At 46.9% G+C, this 18,891-nt stretch overlaps 1 protein-coding gene across 27 annotated transcripts in view; it reads right to left on the reverse strand.

Moving 5' to 3' along the window:
• Positions 1–18,891, reverse strand: part of LOC119173303 (uncharacterized) — a 509,098-nt gene that overhangs the window by 333,740 nt on the left and 156,467 nt on the right. For 25 of the 27 annotated variants that reach the window (XR_012895517.1, XR_012895516.1, XR_012895522.1 and 22 more), the window contains one exon: positions 2,437–2,543. The exons of the other annotated variants lie outside the window; for them this stretch is intronic. Coding sequence is in view for 6 of the 25 variants with exons in the window: in XM_075896271.1 (XP_075752386.1) it covers positions 2,437–2,543 (107 nt within the window). In the remaining 19 variants the exon portion in view is untranslated. The remainder of the gene's footprint in view (positions 1–2,436; positions 2,544–18,891) is intronic. 27 annotated transcript variants of the gene reach the window in all.

Consider the following 18,891-nt stretch of genomic DNA (forward strand, 5'->3'; position numbering starts at 1 on the left):
GCATCGGTGCTGTCCGTCTTCAGCGGAACCACGCTTCCGAAGAACAAGTCGTGGCCTACGCGAGCCATACTCTGTCACCTGCTAAGCGAAACTACAGCATCAGTGAGCAAGAATGTTTCACCATCGTGTGGTCCATACAAAAGTTTCGTCCTTACTTATACGGCCGGCATTTCACAATAGTGGCTGACCATCATGCTCTGTGTTGGTTATCGTCTTTCAAAATTTGTCGGGACGCCTTGGCCGTTGGGTACTACGATTGCAAGAGTATGACTACAGCGTCACATATAGGTCGGGCCGAGAGCACCAAGATGCCGACGCTTTGTCCCGTTGCCCGCTCTCGCAAAGCGTCGAAGTGTCACCTTCCATCTGTTCGTCACCGCCCGCCAAAGTGACCAAACAGACGGCTGCTGCTTCAAAACAGTTAGTTGCCTCGGCGGACCTTCTTTCGTTCACAGATGTCGCCTCGCTCCAACATGCCGATACCTACTGCCGCACAATCATCGATCGGCTCACTGGCTTATCGCGTGCTCTAAACAGCCGCCTAAGACGACAACTTGCCCGTTTCAAGCTTCAAGAGGGAACTCTATGTCGGCAAATTTACCATCCTCTCGATAACCAATGGGTTCCCGTCATTCCTCGCTCACTTCGTTTGGAAGTTCTACAAGCGTTTCATGACGATGCGACAGCTGGCCACTTAGGGTTTCACAAGACCTACGACCGCCTAAAGACTCGCTGCTTTTGGCCTGGCCTCTCCACTTCTGTCGCCAAATACGTCGCTTTCTGCGCGTCATGCCAGCACCGAAAACATACCACGTCTCTTCCCGCGGGGCCATTGCAACCACTGCCGTGCCCGTCCACTCCCTTTGAATTTGTGGGCATAGACTTATACGGACCTCTTCCGCTTACGCCAGCCGGTCACCGTTGGATTGTTACTGTCGTAGACCACCTTGCTCGCAACGCGGAGACAGCAGCTGTTTCATCTGGTGCTACCTCTGAAGTAGCCGATTTTTTTCTTCACGCCATTATTTTACGACATGGAGCACTGCGTGTGCTCCTTAGTGACCGTGGCAAGACATTTCTTTCACATGTCCTTGCTGAAGTCTTACAGGCCTCTAACATCATCCACAAGACCACATCAGCGTATCACCCAGAAACTAATGGTCTGATTGAGCGTTTTCACCGAACTTTGTCCGACATGATCTCTATGTACGTGGAACCGGATCACAAAAACTGGGACACAATACTTCCTTTCGTCACGTTTCCGTATAACACTGCCATACAGCGTACGACGAATTTCAGCCCTTTTTTTTCTCGTGTATGGCCGTGTACCGACTTTTGTTCTGGACACCACCTTTTTGTCCACTTCTTCCAATCCATCTTCATCTCTCCCGGAAGAGTTCGCCGCTCGCGTCGCCCGCGGCCGTGAAATCGCCCGCGCCAACACTGCTACCATTCAGGGCAAGAGAAAAATTGACATTCATGCGAAGCGTCGAGTTGTTGTGTTCCGCCCAGGCGACGAAGTCCTTTTGTGGACACCTGTTCGTGTACCGGGGCTCTGCGAAAAATTCGTTCACCAATATCTCGCTCTATACGCCGTCCTGGAACGAACATCTGAAGTGAACTATCACATTGCTCCTGTCAACGCGGCTCCTGATCACCGTCGCCACCACACCGAGATCGCCCACGTCTCTCGACTGAAACGATATATTCGGCGTCCCAACCCTTTCTAACTTGCTGCCTTCTTTCGCGAAGGGGGGAAAATAGTGTGAGCGCTGACTATGTACTTCATCTTCATCTCTATGACCAAACCATTGTAGTGATCATCATCGTATGTCACGTGGGCTGTCTCTCTGGCTCGTGCGTCTGGATTAAAAAGATAACCTGGTTGCTGCCGTACCGGACGTGGTCTCATAATATATATATATATATATATATATATATATATATATATATATATATATATATATATATATATATATATATATATATATATATATATATATATATATATATGGCTTTATCATGTGCGAATATAAAAACAGGTTGTAACAGGACAATATAACAGTCATGTTACTGCTCTTCATGTTGCATGACAGTCTGCACCGTTTTTCATATTGTATTGCACCATCCTGCAAGGAAAGTCTAATATTTTGATTTGATTGGTATGTGGGGTTTAACGTCCCAAAACCACCGTATGATTATTAGTGACGCCGTAGTGGAGGGCTCCGGAAATTTTGACTACCTGGGTTCTTTAACGTGCACCCAAATCTGAGCACACGGGCCTACAACATTTCCGCCTCTATCGGAAATTCAGCCGCCGCAGCCGGGATTTGAACCCGCGACCTGCGGGTCAGCAGCCGAGTACCTTAGCCACTAGACCACCGTGGCGGGGCAAAGCTTAATATTTTAAAACTGCAATTGAAGGCATTTACTTACGAAATATAAGCGGATTCTGGTGAACAAACTTCATAAACTGCTCTTTTCTCCAGTCAATGGTGAAGCACATGTGCTTGGGGAGTTTGGAAAAGGACTGCTGCACCGCCCTGTGAATACAAGTGTCACAGTTAACGTCTTTCACTTGTTCAGGTTCATTTTATGGTGCCAGTAAACAAACTAATACAAAGTTCCATTCAAATAAGTAATGCTACGGTAGTGTTCAGTCGTTGAAACGTCGTCGCTCGTTAAGAAGTTAACAGTATATAGGCACCCGAAAACACAATCTTAGCGGTTAATCAAGACTTCGAATTTCGTTAAGCTACCATTAAATAAACGCCTAAAACAAGCGTGGCTTGTTGATCGATTTTGTACATTTCGTCGTAGAATGCAAGGGAGCAGTTGATTAAGTTAACTGCTAATAAATCACACTTGAACTGGTAACGCCCTTCTTGTCAGTTTGTATTGTCTCGCTTTAGGAGCCAATCGAAGGATATTGTCACCAAGCTTAAACGGTAAAGCATGCCGCACTCAAACCGGTAAAGTCTGAAGTCTTTTATGCACAGGCTAGTAAACGAAACAACACTCACAGTAGATTGAGAAAGGCCAGCGTGGCCTTTGGTCATCTATAACGTGATCTTCGGTGAAAACGTAAGCATTTTCACATGCATCACACTTATTTGCTATTTGCATACGTGCGATATGCATTTGCATTGTGAGCTACACAACTGTCTACAGATGTTGTGTACAAACTTATGTTGAGGAAATTTAGATTATCTCATTCATGCATTACGGTGATGGCAACATATCATTTCTTTTTGGATAACATATTTGTAGAATACCAAGAAAACCCGCATAACCACAATTCCAAGCCAAAATTCCTACACAGTATGCTTGACAGTCATGGATTACATTTTTAGTAAAATTTCATGAATTTTGTTGCACTTATTTCTTTATGTATCCTGCTCCTCAACAGAAAACCATTTCGTCTGTTCCTTAAAGTGATTCAAACAGTGCAGCAAAGGCTTAGACCTGCGCCGGGCACGTTTTATTACCTTACATTTTGTTATTGTTAAAAGAAAGCAGATCAGAAAACTCTCGATATTTGGGCTTGTTGGTATGATCCAACGACTGAATACAGCGCTAAGAAACGGGGGCACAAGAAGAGGACACATGACACAAGTGCTAACTTCCAACACAATGTTGCTGATGATGTGTGGCGCTTTATGGCGCAAGGGCCAAGTGATGGCCAAAGAGCGCCATTTCAATGAGTACAGAGATGTGAACAATGGTATGTTGCGTGGCTGTATAGGGGCCTTAAAACTCCTCGCGGTAATGCGGGTAAAAACATAACTGTTAAAGACATGACAGTGACGTGATGTGCATAGTAAAAAGGGTGACAAAGGTTTTGATACTAGAAACGTGTAAAAATATTTGGCACTAGCACAACTGCCTCATCAGCGCCCTTGTGTCCAAGGGCTGTGAGGCAAGTGCTTTCTTGTATAGCCACCGCAGCAAAAACCTCTCTGCAGAGGTCGTGCTACGGGATGCCCGGGTATATGATATCAAAACTATGAATTTCTTTTAAAAACGCTAACAATGATTTATGACAAAAAAGCGGTTCCCTACCGACAAACATTGCGGGGTGTAACGGTATATGTTGTCGGTAGGGTAATGGAAAGTGTTGTCTTCTTAGAGTGTCTAACTGTTTACATTGGATTAAAACGTGAAGAACTGTTAATGCCTCACCACAATTGTCACACAGTGGTGGATCACCACCGGACAAAAGATGTGTGTGTGTAGTGTATGTGTGTCCTATCCTGAGTCTTGTTAGTGTTACATCTGTTAGACGAGACTTTGATACTGGTGGCCAATGGCCAAGGTGTGGCTTGATAACGTGTAGTTTGTTTTGTGTGTGTTTATCCCACTTGCTCTGCCAGTAGTCCCTGAGGTTTCGTTTGAGAGACGGCTTCAGATCAAGGACCAAGATTGATATGGGTGTAGGGGCAGTGTTTTTGTGGACGGATGCAGCGACCTGATCCGCCCTCACGTTGCATTGGATCTCACGGTGCCCTGGCACCCAGCACACTACAACATGTTGGTTGAGTGTGTAGAGTGTGCAAAAAATGGAGTAAAGGGAGACAAGGAAAGGGTTTTTTTTATTTTCAAGACTGTGCAGAGCCGTTACCACACTGAGGGAGTCTGTATAAATTACTGCTTTTTGTATTTGTAATTGTTTGATGAGTTTAGCTGCCACAAGTATCGCGTAAGCTTCCGCTGTGAAGATACTTGTGCCTGGATGTAGAGGACCAGCTTGCGAAAAGGAAGGGCCAACAGCAGCGTAGGACACAGAGGAGTTGGTCTTACAGGCATCTGTAAAGAACTCAGGACGTGTGTATTTGTGTTGAAGTTCCAGGAAATATGTTCGGATATGGGCAATGGGCGCATGTTTTGTAACTTCTAGAAAAGACACATCGCAGTCTACAGTCTGCCATTGCCACGGTGGCGGGCATGCTACAGGAGCCATTAAACTGTGTTCAAGTGAGACTCCAGTTTCATAAGCTAGACTCTTCAGGCGAACTGAGAAGGGCTGCCTCATCGAAGGCCTGTTTTGAAACAGAATTGAGCTCGACAAATCATTAATTGTAGAGTATGAGGGGTGCTTCTTGTCTGCTTTTACCTTAAGGAAATAAACGAAGGACATGCAAGTTCTCTGCAGATGAAGCGACCACTCATTTGACTCAACGTAAAGGCTTTCTACGGGGCTGGTGCGAAAAGCACCCGTAGAAAGGCGGATGCCCAAATGGTGCACGGGGTCCAGCATCTTCAAGGCACTTTGAGTAGCACACTGATAGACAACGGCCCCATAATCTAAGCGGGTGCGAATGAGGCTTCTATACAGGTTCATGAGGCATTGCCTGTCACTACCCCACGTAGTACGTGACAGCACTTTTATAACACTCATGGCTTTTAAACATTTTGTTTTTAAATACTTGATGTGTGGTACGAATGTCAACTTGTTGTCCAAGATTAAGCCTAAGAATTATGCTCCGCATTGACAGACAGACGTTGACCGTTCAGTTCAATGTCAGGTTCTGAGTGCACGCCTCTCTTTCGGGAGAACAAGACTCACGTGCTTTTTTCTGGGTTCAGCCGGAATCCGTTTTCCTCTGCACATTTGGAGAGCTTGTTTAAACCTAACTGAACCTGCCGCTCACACATTGCTAGGTTGCATGACTTAAAGCCAAGCTGGATGTCATCGACATATGTGGAATAGAACATGTTGCGGGGGATAAACAGGTGCAAGGAATTCATTTTAATAATAAAAAGTGTACAACTAAGTACACCACCTTGCGGTACTCCCGTTTCTTGCACAAATGTTTGGGAGAAAGTACTGCCCACACGGACGCGGAATTTCCGATTGGACAAGTAACTCTGGATTATGGAAAGCATTCTACCGTGCACACCCAGGTGAGACAAGTCTATTAATATCCCAAAACGCCATGTTGTGTCGTAAGCCTTCTCGATATCGAGAAACACTGAGAGGAAGTATTGCTTGTGGACAAAAGCGTCTCGGATCTGTGCCTCGATACGCACCAAAAGGTCGGTGGTGGATCTACCCTCTCGAAACCCACACTGGAACTGGTCGAGCAGATTGTGTGTTTCAAGGAAATGTAAAAGTCGGCGGTTTATCATTTTTTCAAAAAGTTTACAAAGGCAGCTGGTTAGTGCAATGGGTCTATAACTTGAAACTGCGGAAGGGTCCTTGCCCTGTTTTAAAATAGGGATAGCAATAGCCTCTTTCCAGAAAGCAGGGATGGTGCCAGAAAGCAAGATAGCATTGTATAGAGCGAGTAAAGTTTTTCGCGTTTTAGGCGGCAGGTTTTTCAACATTTCATAGGTGACACGGTCGTAGCCTGGTGCGGAATTACTGCTAGATTGGTTGATTTGTGGGGTTTAACGTCCCAATACCACCATTTGATTATGAGAGACGCAGAATTACTGCTAGAGTTTAGTGATGTTTGTCGCTCAGCTAAGTTAAAAGGTTGGTTGTATGCCTCGTGTTTTGTGCACTTATATTCTAGTTTCTGTTTTTCTATCCTTGCTTTATATCTTTGGAAAACTTCAGTATAGTGTGCCGAGCTAGACACTTGCTCGTAGTGTGCACCGAGAAAGTTCGCCTGATCTTCCAGGCTGTCACCCTGTGTGTTTACGAGTGGGAGTGAGTGTACTTGTCTTCTTGCTACCCTACGAACCATGTCCCAGACTTTAGCCTCTTGTGTATAAGAATTTATCCCTAATAAAAACTTGTGCCAGCTTTCTCTTCTGGCCTGCCGACGCGTTCTGCTGCCACGAGATTTTATTTTCTTAAAGCTCTCAAGTTTTTCCGCTGTCGACGAGTTGCGCAGCAACCTCCATGCCCTGTTCTGTTCCTTTCACGCATTCTGACACTCAGTGTTCCACCACGGGACGTGTCGTTTGCCGGGCAGTCCAGATGGTTGTCGAATGCACTTGGCTGCTGCGTCAGTAAGAAAAGCCGTGAAGTACTGCACAGCTTCATCTATGCCTAATCCGCATATGTTGGTCCAACTTCGGTGTGTAATCTTTTTAAATTGTTCCCAGTCGGCTTTGTTCACCAGCCATTTGGGAACATGTGGAGGACATTCATATGTTATTGTTGTACTCAAAACAAAAGGAAAATGGTCACTTCCGTATGGATTATTTAAGACTTTCCACTGAAGTAATGGTACAAGTGAAGGAGATGCGATACTGAGATCTATGGAGGAGTAAGTATTGTTTGCAAGGTTATAATATGTTGCCTCTTTTCTAATCAACAGACAAGCACCTGATGAAAAGAGGAACTGTTCAATGAGACGACCTCGTGAATCACATCGACAGTCACCCCATAAATCGCTGTGCGCATTCAGGTTCCCTAGAACCAAATAAGGTTCTGGTAACTCACCTATTAAAGACTGGAAATCATGTTTTTCCAGGCGGTGTTGCGGCGGTATGTATAGAGAGCAGATGGTGACGAGCTTATTCAATAGAACTGCTCGAACAGCCACTGCCTCTAGGGATGTTAGTAGTGGTAGATGACTGCATGCTACTCCTCGATTAACTATAATGGCTACACCACCAGATGACGCCACAGCATCATCTCTGTCCTTTCGGAAGACAACATATTGTCGCAGTACAACGCGAACAAAGCACAAGTACGCCTTGAGGCAGCGAAAGCAGCGTGTTCTCAACAGCTGAGCCACAAGATCTTCGTTCTCGCGTCAAGCCAGAGGCCCACTACCTGGTGTCCGCTAAATCCCCCCATCATCGTTTTTGTCCACATGTAGACACGGGTCATTTGCCTCCCTCTCAAAGAGCATCGACCCGATACGAAGTCAATAATACAGTTTTTGTTAAAAGATAAGTCTCACGCAATCACTCGCTGACGTAAGGCTTCATGCGCACTAAGTGAACGAGTTCAGGATGGTGCTGGCGACGCTTGGTACTACACGAATTGTCGGGAACAACTTCGTAAGTGACGTCACTCAGTTGTCGCAGCACTCGGTATGGCCCAAAGTATCTTCTTAAGAGCTTTTCTGATAGTCCTCGTTTCCGTACGGGTGTCCAAATCCATACTTTCTCGCCAGTTTGATCGACAACTGCTCTGCGGTGAGCATTGTAGCGGCCTGCATCGTACTCTTGCTGCTGGCGGACCCGTAAACGTGCCAGTTGTCTAGCTTCTTCCGCGCGTTCTGTAAACGTGTTGGCGTCTGGGTCGATGTCGTCACTTTCGTGCAGCGGCATCGCATCTAACATAGTTCGTACTTCTCGTCCATGAACGAGGCGGAACGGGGTCATGCGGGTCGTTTCTTGCTTGGCCGTGTTGTACGCAAACCTTATGTATGGCAAGATTTCATCCCAACTTTTGTGTTCAATGTCTACGTACATCGAAAGCATGTCTTCAATGGTTTTGTTCAGACGCTCCGTCAGCCCGTTTGTTTGTGGGTGGTAGGCAGTGGTCTTACGATGCGTTGTTCCACTCAGCATCAGGACGTGATCCAAAAGAGCTGCCGTAAATGTGGTTCCTCTGTCTGTGATCACGACGGTTGGTGCACCATGCCTGAGTACAATATTTTCGATGAAAAATCTTGCCACCTCCGCTGCTGTACCTCTCTGGATAGCATTTGTCTCGGCATAACGGGTCAGATAATCCGTCGCGACGATACGCCAGTGGTTTCCTGCAGTGGAAATAGGAAGTGGGCCCAAAATGTCCATGCCTATCTGGTAGAATGGAGCTGTTGGGACCTGCATGGGTTGCAGGAGGCCAGCTGGTTTAGTCGGTGGTGACTTGCGTCGCTGGCAGTCGAGACAGGTACGAACGTGGTGCTTCACGGCTGTGGTTAGTCTCGGCCAGTAATACCTTTGCGGTACTCTGGCCAACGTTCTCATGTAACCCAAATGGCCAGAGGTCACCTCGTTGTGGCATGCTTTGAGTATTTCGGTACGAAGGGCTGCTGGTATGACGAGCAGATAGGCGGATCCTGTCGACGAAAAGTTTCTTTTGTAAATTACTCCGTCCCGTAAACAAAACGATGACAATACTCTTGCGAAAACTCTTGGCGCCTTCTGATATCTGCCTTCCAAGTAGTTAATTAAGCCAAGCAACTCAGTGTCGTCACGTTGTTGCTGCGCAATAGCGGTCGTGTCGAGGACACCGAGAAATGCCGTTTCCTCCTACTCGGGTAGGGTTGCCGACTCTATGGGTGAACGGGACAGACAGTCAGCGTCCATATGTCGCTTGCCTGACTTGTGCACGACCGTCATGTCAAACTCTTGCAGTTTTAGGCTCCAACGCGCTAACCGGCTGGTGGGATCTTTTAGATTAGTTAACCAGCAAAGGGAGTGATGGTCACTAATAACTTTGATGTGCCGGCCATACAAGTACGGGCGAAATTTCATTACTGCCCATACTACGGCGAGGCATTTTTTCTCTGTTGTTGAATAGTTAGCCTCTGCGCGTGTTAGCGTTCGGCTTGCGTAGGCGATCACTCTTTCTGTGTCCTCTTGCCGTTGCACAAGCACAGCCCCAAGACCTACATTGCTAGCGTCTGTGTGAAGCATCGTGGGGGCTTCTTCGTCGAAGTGGGCAAGCACAGGGGGCACTTGGAGACGTTGACGCAGGTCATTAAAGGCAGCCTCCTGTTCTTCTTTCCATTCAAAGGCAACATCATGTCTTGTGAGACGAGTTAGTGGCGACGCGATGCGGGCGAAGTCTGCGATAAACCGGCGATAATAGGCACAAAGGCCTAGGAAGCGTCTGACAGCCTTCTTATTGGAGGGTACTGGGAACTGTGCGACGGCGGCAATTTTTCCAGGATCGGGCCGGACGCCTGCGTTGCTGAAGACGTGACCGAGAAACTGAAGTTCGTGAAAACAGAAATGGCACTTTTCTGGTTTCAATGTTAGGCCCGCGAACCGTATGGCACGTAAAATAACTTCCAGCCTTTTAAGATGCTCGTCAAAAGTGGTCGAAAACACTATAACGTCGTCCAGATAGACTAGGCACGTCTTCCACTTCAGTCCCGAAAGTACCGTGTCCATAAGCCTTTGAAAAGTTGCGGGCGCGGAGCACAAACCGAAAGGCAAGACTTTAAATTCGTATAAACCATCTGGGGTCACAAAAGCGGTTTTCTCTCGGTCTCTTGGGTCTACCTCGATCTGCCAGTATCCACTCCTCAAGTCCATGGAAGAAAAGTAGCGAGCGTGCCGAAGTCTGTCAAGGGAGTCATCAATACGTGGGAGCGGGTACACATCTTTCTTGGTCACCCGATTCAGCTTCCTGTAGTCCACGCAAAAACGCAGGGTGCCGTCCTTTTTCTTTACTAGCACTACAGTCGATGCCCAGGGGCTCTGTGACGGTTTAATGACGTCATCTGCAAGCATTTTCGCGACTTGTTGTTGTATGGCTTCGCGTTCTTTTGAAGCTACACGATAAGGGTTCTGGTGGATAGGTCTCACCGTGTCCTCGGTGATTATTCGGTGCTTTGTCAAAGGTGTTCGACCAACTCGTGATGTCGTTGAAAAGCAGTCGCGGAATTCGGCTAGCAGCTGAAGAAGTCTCTGTCGCTCGTCCTTTGACAGAGTGGTGCCAACATCGAGAATGGGTTCTGGTTCTTGATTAGGCTTTTCGTCCAATACCGACAAACATAAACTGCCTCGCATTTCTACAATATTGTCGTACGAAGCGATAGCTGTGCCCTTCGGAAGGTGCCGGCGCTCAGCACTAAAGTTCGTCAGAAGTAAATTCGTGCGTCCACCAGTGAGACGGACGATACCTCGTGCGACCAAAATGACATGACTAAATAGCAGCGAGCCAATTTGGTCATCAATGCCTTCGCCATCAAACGCTTCGTCGCATTCTACTGAAACAAGAGTGCATGATCGGGGTGGGACGACCACATCATCATCAATTATACGTAAAGTGTTGCGTATTGCGTCTGAACAGTCAACTAAACCAGGGCTGTTGCAGAATGTAATTGAACGGTCCGGGATGTTGATGACGGCACCATATTCTCTTAAGAAGTCCATCCCTATGATCAAGTCCTTGCAACACAAGGTGAGGATGACGAACGTTGCCACGAAAGAAGAGCCACCGATGTCGAGTCTTGCTGTACACTTTCCGACAGGCATCAACAGCTGGCCGCCTGCTGTCCTCAGGTGAGGTCCCGTCCGCGTAGTCTCCACTTTTTTTAGGCGTACGGCAAGGTTTTCACTTATGATAGAAAAGTCGGCGCCGGTACCAACTAAGGCTGTTACTTGCTGTCTGTCTACCGAAACGGTAAGATCTGTGGTCACAGTTTCGTCGGTGTTACAACTTCTCGGTTTACGGTGTCCTGTGGTACAAGTAACGGGGGCTTTTTTTCGTCGCCTTGACGGCCTGCAACCTCACCCCCGGAGGTCGCCGCCTTCAGTTTCCCCGGCGTGGACTTAGTCACCTCCTTCCACTGACGTCAGTGTAGTTCGGTGGCGCAACGAAGGCGAATATGCCGGAGACGGAGAGCGTGGTCGACGTCCCAAACCTGGCTGGTAATCAGGCACACTGTCGTCATTATTGGCACTGTGGTTGTCAAAATGGGACTGAGACAAGGGGGGTCCTTGAGAATGAGTGTCCCGGCGTGGTGCGTAGCCGTCGTTGGCGCGTCGATCGTCAGACCTTTGCCGAAGAGGTCAAAACATATCTACGCGGTGCCAGCAATGGCGGGAAATGTGGCCCACACCTCCGCAGGTAAAACAAAGCGGGCGCCTATCTACAGTGCGCCAGGCGTCTGTTTTACGAAGCTGTGGACGCCGCAACAGCTCGTAATGTGGCAAATGCCGTGTCTCGTTGGGAGACGGCTCTTGGTACGGCGGCATTTCGTACGGCGGTACGACGGCAGGTCGTCGCGGTGTCTGTTCTTGTGGCGACCAAGGAACGGCTGCCGATGGCTGGCGGTACGACGGCGCAACGGGCGGCGGGCGGCGAAGCGCGGCTGCGTAGCTCATAGGTCGCTGATCGTCAGTAGGTTCAGCTGTTGAAAACGCTTGGCGTATTTCTTCGCGGACGACTTCAGCGACAGACGCCGTGGGTGGTTCCGTGACCAGATTCCGCAACTTCAGCAGCTCTTCGCGAACAATCTCTCTTATCAAATCGCGCAACGAGCTTTGATTGTCAGATGCCGTAGCGGCGACTTGCATGTGGGCGCTGCTGGACAAGCGATCGTATTGTCGGCATCGTAGGTGAAGCGCCCGTTCGATAGCCGTAGCTTCTTTGATGAAGTCTGTCACGGTGCTTGGCGGGTTCCGCAAAAGTCTGGCGAGCAATTGCTCTTTAACGCCGCGCATGAGGTAGTGCAACTTTTTGTCGTCGGTCATGTGCGGTTCAGCTTTACGGAAGAGACGGGCCATGTCCTCAGCGAACATTGCGACCGTTTCATTGGGTTTCTGAACCCGTAGCTCGAGTAAATGCTGCGCACGTTCGCGCCGGTCGACATCGGCAAATGTGTCAATCATGCCTCTTTTAAAGTCACTCCATGATGACAAACTGCCTTCTCTGTTCTCGTACCAAGTTCCAGCGCTGTCGTCGACATAAAAATAGGCGCGGGAAAGCCTTTGTTCAAGGGACCACTGGTTAGTATTAGCGACACGTTCATAGTGATCAAGCCATTCTTCGACGTATTCATGTGCTCCACCACCAAAGCGATCAGGCACCAGCGGTGAAAAAAGGTTACCACAGAAGGGGTTGGCAAACTACTGTCTCGTAGTAACTGTTGTGGATTGGCGGTGGCCATTGGTAGATCTGAGCGGTGCTTTGTAGAGTGTTCCTGTGAGAGAGTGAACTCTGGAAGGAGGCCTCGCAAGCGACGACTGAAGCGATGCACGGGAGTGTCGACAAGTGCTTCTGGGCTGGATGAACGGCTCCCCGTGGGAGAGTGGAGCATCAGGTGGGGTCGCGGGCCAGCACCTCCACCAGTGTCGCAGTACAACGCGAACAAAGCACAAGTACGCCTTGAGGCAGCGAAAGCAGCGTGTTCTCAACAGCTGAGCCACAAGATCTTCTTCGTTCTCGCGTCAAGCCAGAGGCCCACTACCTGGTGTCCGCTAAATCCCCCCATCATCGTTTTTGTCCACATGTAGACACGGGTCAATATTGACGCAAAAAATTTGTATTCTTGGATTTTAAGTGTGTTTCCTGTACACACAGCACTTTTGGAGAATGTTTGTGTAGAAGTTCTTGGACATCGTCGAGGTTTCGCAGTAGTCCTCTGATGTTCCATTGTATAATTGGTGTCTCCATTATGGGAGTAAAGAAGTGCTGTGTGTACGAAATGAGTGGGGCTGGTGTCTAAAGAGAGAAGTGACTTATCTTACACAGCCTTTAGAAGGCCCTGTAATTACCGTTTTGTCTTTTTTAGAGCGGTCAAGGGAACCCCGCCGCTCATTTGGCGCAGTCTGCGCCGGTGCAGTTGATGTGTCCATCGCCTCAGGAGAGACGACAGATAATGTTGTTTTCGTTGTAGTCTTCGTCGTGACAGACGGAGTCTTAAACCCCACCGGGCTGGAGGTCGAGGCGACCTCTTTAGTTTGTGTGGTGCCCTGGCTGCTTCCAAGGTTCACAGGGACCTTTGGTGGGGCTGTATTCAAGGAGGGTGGGGCAGCTGAGGCTGCTCTCCCCATGGGGGCTTGTGGCGTTTGCTTCGGCACGCTGGGCGTGGTCCAAGGCATTGCCGAAAACCGAAGTGGTGCTGACCCCCCTCGCACCACTTCGGCATACGATGTGTTCCCAGCAAAATGCGGGGAAACGCGCTGCCGCGCTTCACGGAAGCTTATGTTCAATTTAAACTTTGTATTAATAATTTCTTTTTCTATTTTCCAGGCCACGCATGACCTGGAGTATGCAGGATGGTCACCCTCACAGTTTGCGCAGTGCACTTGTAGCTGACAGTCATCGTCAGCGGTATGACCTTTGGTGCCGCATTTCGCACAGGTAATCTGTCCTCGGCAGCTCTGGGAGCCGTGCCCGAACCTCTGACACTTAAAGCAGCGCCGCGGGTTGGGTATGTATGGTCTAACTGGCAGTTTAAGATATCCTGTTGCTATTTCAGTGGGGAGGGTGCTAGATGCGAAAGTTAGTATGATGTGCTTCGTTGGGATTTCCTTATTTTCTCTTCTTATTTTGATACGCTGCACCTGAATGACGCCTTTTATAATTTCATCATCATAGAGGTCCATCAGGTCTCCATCTGATACAACACCCATTACTGTGTTCATGGTTCGATGCGGTGTGATTGTGATAGGCTGATTCCCAAATGCTGTGAGTTTATGTAGTCTTTGGTCCTGTGCGTTGTGTTTTATTTCAAGTAACAGGTCACCACTGGCGGTCTTTGTGGCCTTGTAGCCTGCGCCCAGCGTTTCTATGAGACATTTGGACACAAGAAAAGGTGAAATACTTCTAGCTTTCTTTTGTGTACTTTCACAGTGGATAATGTGGTACTTGGGGAAGTTATCTTTTTTGTTCGGAACAAATTCAAAAATTGCATCGGTGCGTACCCACTTTAAGCCGGTACGATCAGACATTAGGGGGATGCTCCATGCATGCCTTTTTTATTTTTCTTCAGCAGCGTTGGCGGCCACCCACCACGGAGCCCAACGAGGGGACGCTACAAGTTTACAGATGCTGAAAACTGCAGACGCCAGCCGTACAACGCCACTATAACCCAATGCGCCTAGACCAAGGTAGGCTATTCGCACAGGGTTAACCCTAGCCGCCAGGAAGTTTGGAAGTAAACGGAAGAGAGTAGAAGACAGGACAGATAAATAGTAAGAGATAAAGACGAAGATGCAGGGAGAGAGGGATAGGAAAAGGCGACTGCCGATTTCTCCTGGGTGGGTCAGCCCAGGGGTGCCGTCTACGTGAAGCCGGGGCCAAAGGGGTGTGTTGCCTCTGCCGGGGGGCCTTAAAGGTCCAATCACCGAGCGTCAGCTCAACCCCGAGGATCCCCTTTTCCCCGGACACGGCAAAGCCACGCACGGCTAGGCGTGGGAGGGAGTAGAAACTCCCCCGTTAGCTCGGGTCCGTGGTGTCGCTACACACCAAACGCCTGCTTTCACAGGCGCCCCTGCAGGGCCAACACAATGTTTATTACCACCGCACGTTCACCTATATCGCCAGAAGAATAACGTCACATGACATGAATGATGAACACAAAAAATTAATTTCTTAGAAAATAGAATTTCTTATTTCTGAGCATAAACGAGAGACCCATGACGCACTTAAAACCCCAGTGATGCGATAGCCTCAGCCTCAATAATCCCCCCAGTAAGCTTGTCAAACATAATCTTGATAACTGTACATTCATTGAATACCGATGAGCAGCTGCGGGATTTGCAATGAATGACCAGTCAACTCCCTCACCAATTTCACGTTATTACAATGTTCTCTTAATCTATCATTAGGCGACGGAATACGGTAAAGAGAGAGTGGGATACGGTAAATAACGCAAATGACGGGGGGAACGAAAACTGTTCGATGCTTCTTATTACAACGTTGGGGTTTTCCGTCGTGGAAACCCCAACTGAGTGTTTCCCAACTGAGTTAACTTCTGAGGGCTTAGCTTATTTCTTTAGGTTGTTTGATATCTTGTGGTGGTATCGCATGGCGAATAAGTGCTTTTGTTTCTCGGAATCATGATGTGCCCTACACCCTGGGTTACGAAGCGAGCCTTCTGCAAACGAAGTTTTAACGTGCAGAGTATAACCTACATTCGACAATCGGTCTGACTGATTATGAGAACTTTTGGCGATTTTGTGCTCACAAGATTTGCTTAATGCTTGATAGAAACAATGACTGCTGATGTCTCTTTTTAATAATTTGGAATGAGCTGATTGGTATGGAAGGACTGGTTTGTTAGTGCGTGGTTGGTATGCCCAACAAATTCGGTTAGGGTGAAAGGTGAAGAGGACACTGAGGAATTTGATGGCATTGCTCTCAGGCAATTTGTAAGTAAGAGTGAAAGATTTAAAACACTCAGAAAATTGCGTAACTATTTTTGCAAAACTTGCCTCGTCTGCTGCCATGTCGTTAGTTAGCGAAACAAGATGGTCATAGACATACCTGAACACTTTCTTGACGTTCAATTTATCGAGATGTAGGTTAATAGATCTGTGTATTCTACTTAAAAATATGTCGTTTAAAATGGGTGCTGTGCTTCACCCAATACAGATTCCGTTCTTTTAAATAAGAGGCTTCCCGTCCCGCCGCGGTGGTCTAGTAACTAAGGTACTCGGCTGCTGACCCGCAGGTCGCGGGATCAAATCCCGGCTGCGGCAGCTGCATTTCCGATGGAGGCGGAAAATCTGTAGGCCCGTGTGCTCAGATTTGAAAGCACGTTAAAGAACCCCAGGTGGTAGAAATTGCCGAAGTCCTCCACTACGGCGTCTCTCATAATTATATGATGGTTTTGGGATGTTAAAGCCCACATATCAATAAAAGGCTTGCCATCCCAACAAATGTGGGTCGACTTGAGGTAAAATAGTAAAAGTTCTAGAAACTGATTGATAGGAACACCACACTCGGTATAAAATCTAACACAGCCAAGGAAATCTACGCACTCTTCAATCACAGGAAGCAACATCTCATGGGGGATGATGGTTTTTATTACTCTATTCTGCATGATCTCTTGCTTTTTACGGTTGAAGAGTGCATACATTTGTTTGGTTCTGCTATATTTCAAACAGAGTGTGGTGTTTCTATCAGTCAGTTTCTAGGACTTTTATGATCGTACCTCAAGTCGACCTACATTTCATGGGATGACAAGCCATTTTATTCAAAAGGACGAAATCTGTATCGGGTCATGCATAGCACCCGTTTTAAGCGACATATTCTTCATTAGAATTGAGAGATTGATTAACGAACATCTTGACAAATTGAACATCAAGAAAGTGTTCGGTTATGTCGATGACTATGTTGTTTTGCTAACGACACGGCAGCAGACGAGGTAAGTTTGGTGAAACTAGTTTCGCAATTATCTGAGTCTTTTAGACCCTGCACGCTTAATTACGAATTGCCTGAAAGCAGTGCCATAAAATTCCTCGATGTCTTCTTCACCTTTCACACTAACCGCATTTGTTGGGCATACCAACCAGGCATAAACAAGCCGGTCGTTCCTTACCAATGAGCCTATTCCAAACTAGTAAGAAGAGGCATCATCAGTCATTGTTCCCGTCATGCATTAAGCAAATCTTGTGAGCACGAAATTGCCAAAAGTTTTCGTAATCAGTCAGACGGATTGTCGAAGCAGGTTATACTCTGCACGTTCAAACTTTGGTTGCAGAAATCTTGTTTCATAACCCAGAATGTACAGCGCGTCATGATGCCGAGCGTCATTCGCCATACCATACAATGACAAGATATCGCACCGCTACAGAAATAAGCTAGCGCTCTGAAGTGAAGGTTGTTTTTTCGGCTCACAAGAAGTAGACCAGCCTTTGTGGCCTTCATTACCGCGACAGAAAACCCAAAGCTTGTAATAAGAAGCATCGACCTCTTTTTGTTCCCAGTGTCATTTGCGTTGTTTATTGTATTCTGCTCTCTTGTGGTAAAGTGTGTATTGGACAGACGAGCCGTTCCCTTAAAGATAGATTAAGGGAACATTGTAGTAACCTGAAAAATGGCCAAGGGAGCTAGCTTGCCATACATTGTAAATCCTGCGGCTGCTCACCGATATTCAATGCATGCACAGTTATCAAGAGAACGTTCGACAAGCGTCTGCACTCCATCGTTTATTCTCAATGATAAGGGAATGTATTTTCAAAGAAGTTCATTTTTCATGCTCATCATACATGTCATGTGACGTTATTCTACTGGAGATATAGGCAAGCGTGCGGTAGTAATAAACATTATGTTGGAAGTTAGCCCCTGTGTCCTGTGTCCTTTTCTTGTGTCGCCGTTTCTTAGCGCTATTTTCTGTCGTCGGATCAAAAATTATAAGACTTGAAACAGTGAAGTAAATGAAAAATAGGTAGGTTGCAAACGGAAGAGGCACGGCAAGGCAGCCATCAGGTGTATTCATCGAGACAGCAGCAACGACTTAATCTGGGTGGTACGGAAGAGGACCTGCAAACTTCGTTTTTTTTCACCTATTTACAAATACTTTAGTCCCTATTTGGGCCCATGCAGGAGTGGGTACATAAATGTCAGTGATAATAATAATAAATAAATAAATATATAGATAAATAAATAGAAGGTACGAAAATTACAAAAATTTGCAACATGAATGAGGAATGTTTTAAATATATAGCAATTCGAAAATACAAGAATTCGCAGCACCAATGAGCTTTAGGTGCATGTTAATGAGCACTGGTCAAAATTAAACTAGAGTGTTCACAAAAATACGCTTTATAATAATAAAACCATCAAATTTATTAGGTTTTTAACATTAGAAAGACAGGAAGTTCTCTGAATCGATTATTCATTCTGTTGAAATTCATTCATGCCAATATTCAGTCAAGCTGATGTTCATCATTTGCTTATTTGTTTTTCATTACAGAATGGCTACACCTCATTGGACTTGATAGGAAAACAGCCCCGAAATGCAATGGTGATCACCGCAGAGTCTGTAGACTTGTCAGTGGAGATCTAGAATGTCACAGCTGGTGTGACAGCCCTTGTGCAGATATACACGCGTTTATAGTGCAATACGCAGCGCACAACCAAAACACATTTGTTGTGCTGGAACACATCTGCAGGCTAAGATGTGCATCAACATCACTACAAGTGAAGTGGATAATGGCAGCTATACAAAAATCATAGCGAACGATTGAGGTGCCTGAAAATGTCGCTTTTAAATAAATGTTTCATTCGAATTCGGTATTTTTGTTTTTCCTGTCATGCTAAGCATTTCTTAATATTTGGTATGAAACTAA

The sequence above is a fragment of the Rhipicephalus microplus genome, chromosome 5 (genome assembly GCF_043290135.1).
Source record: "Rhipicephalus microplus isolate Deutch F79 chromosome 5, USDA_Rmic, whole genome shotgun sequence".
Classification (NCBI taxonomy): Eukaryota; Metazoa; Arthropoda; class Arachnida; order Ixodida; family Ixodidae; genus Rhipicephalus; species Rhipicephalus microplus.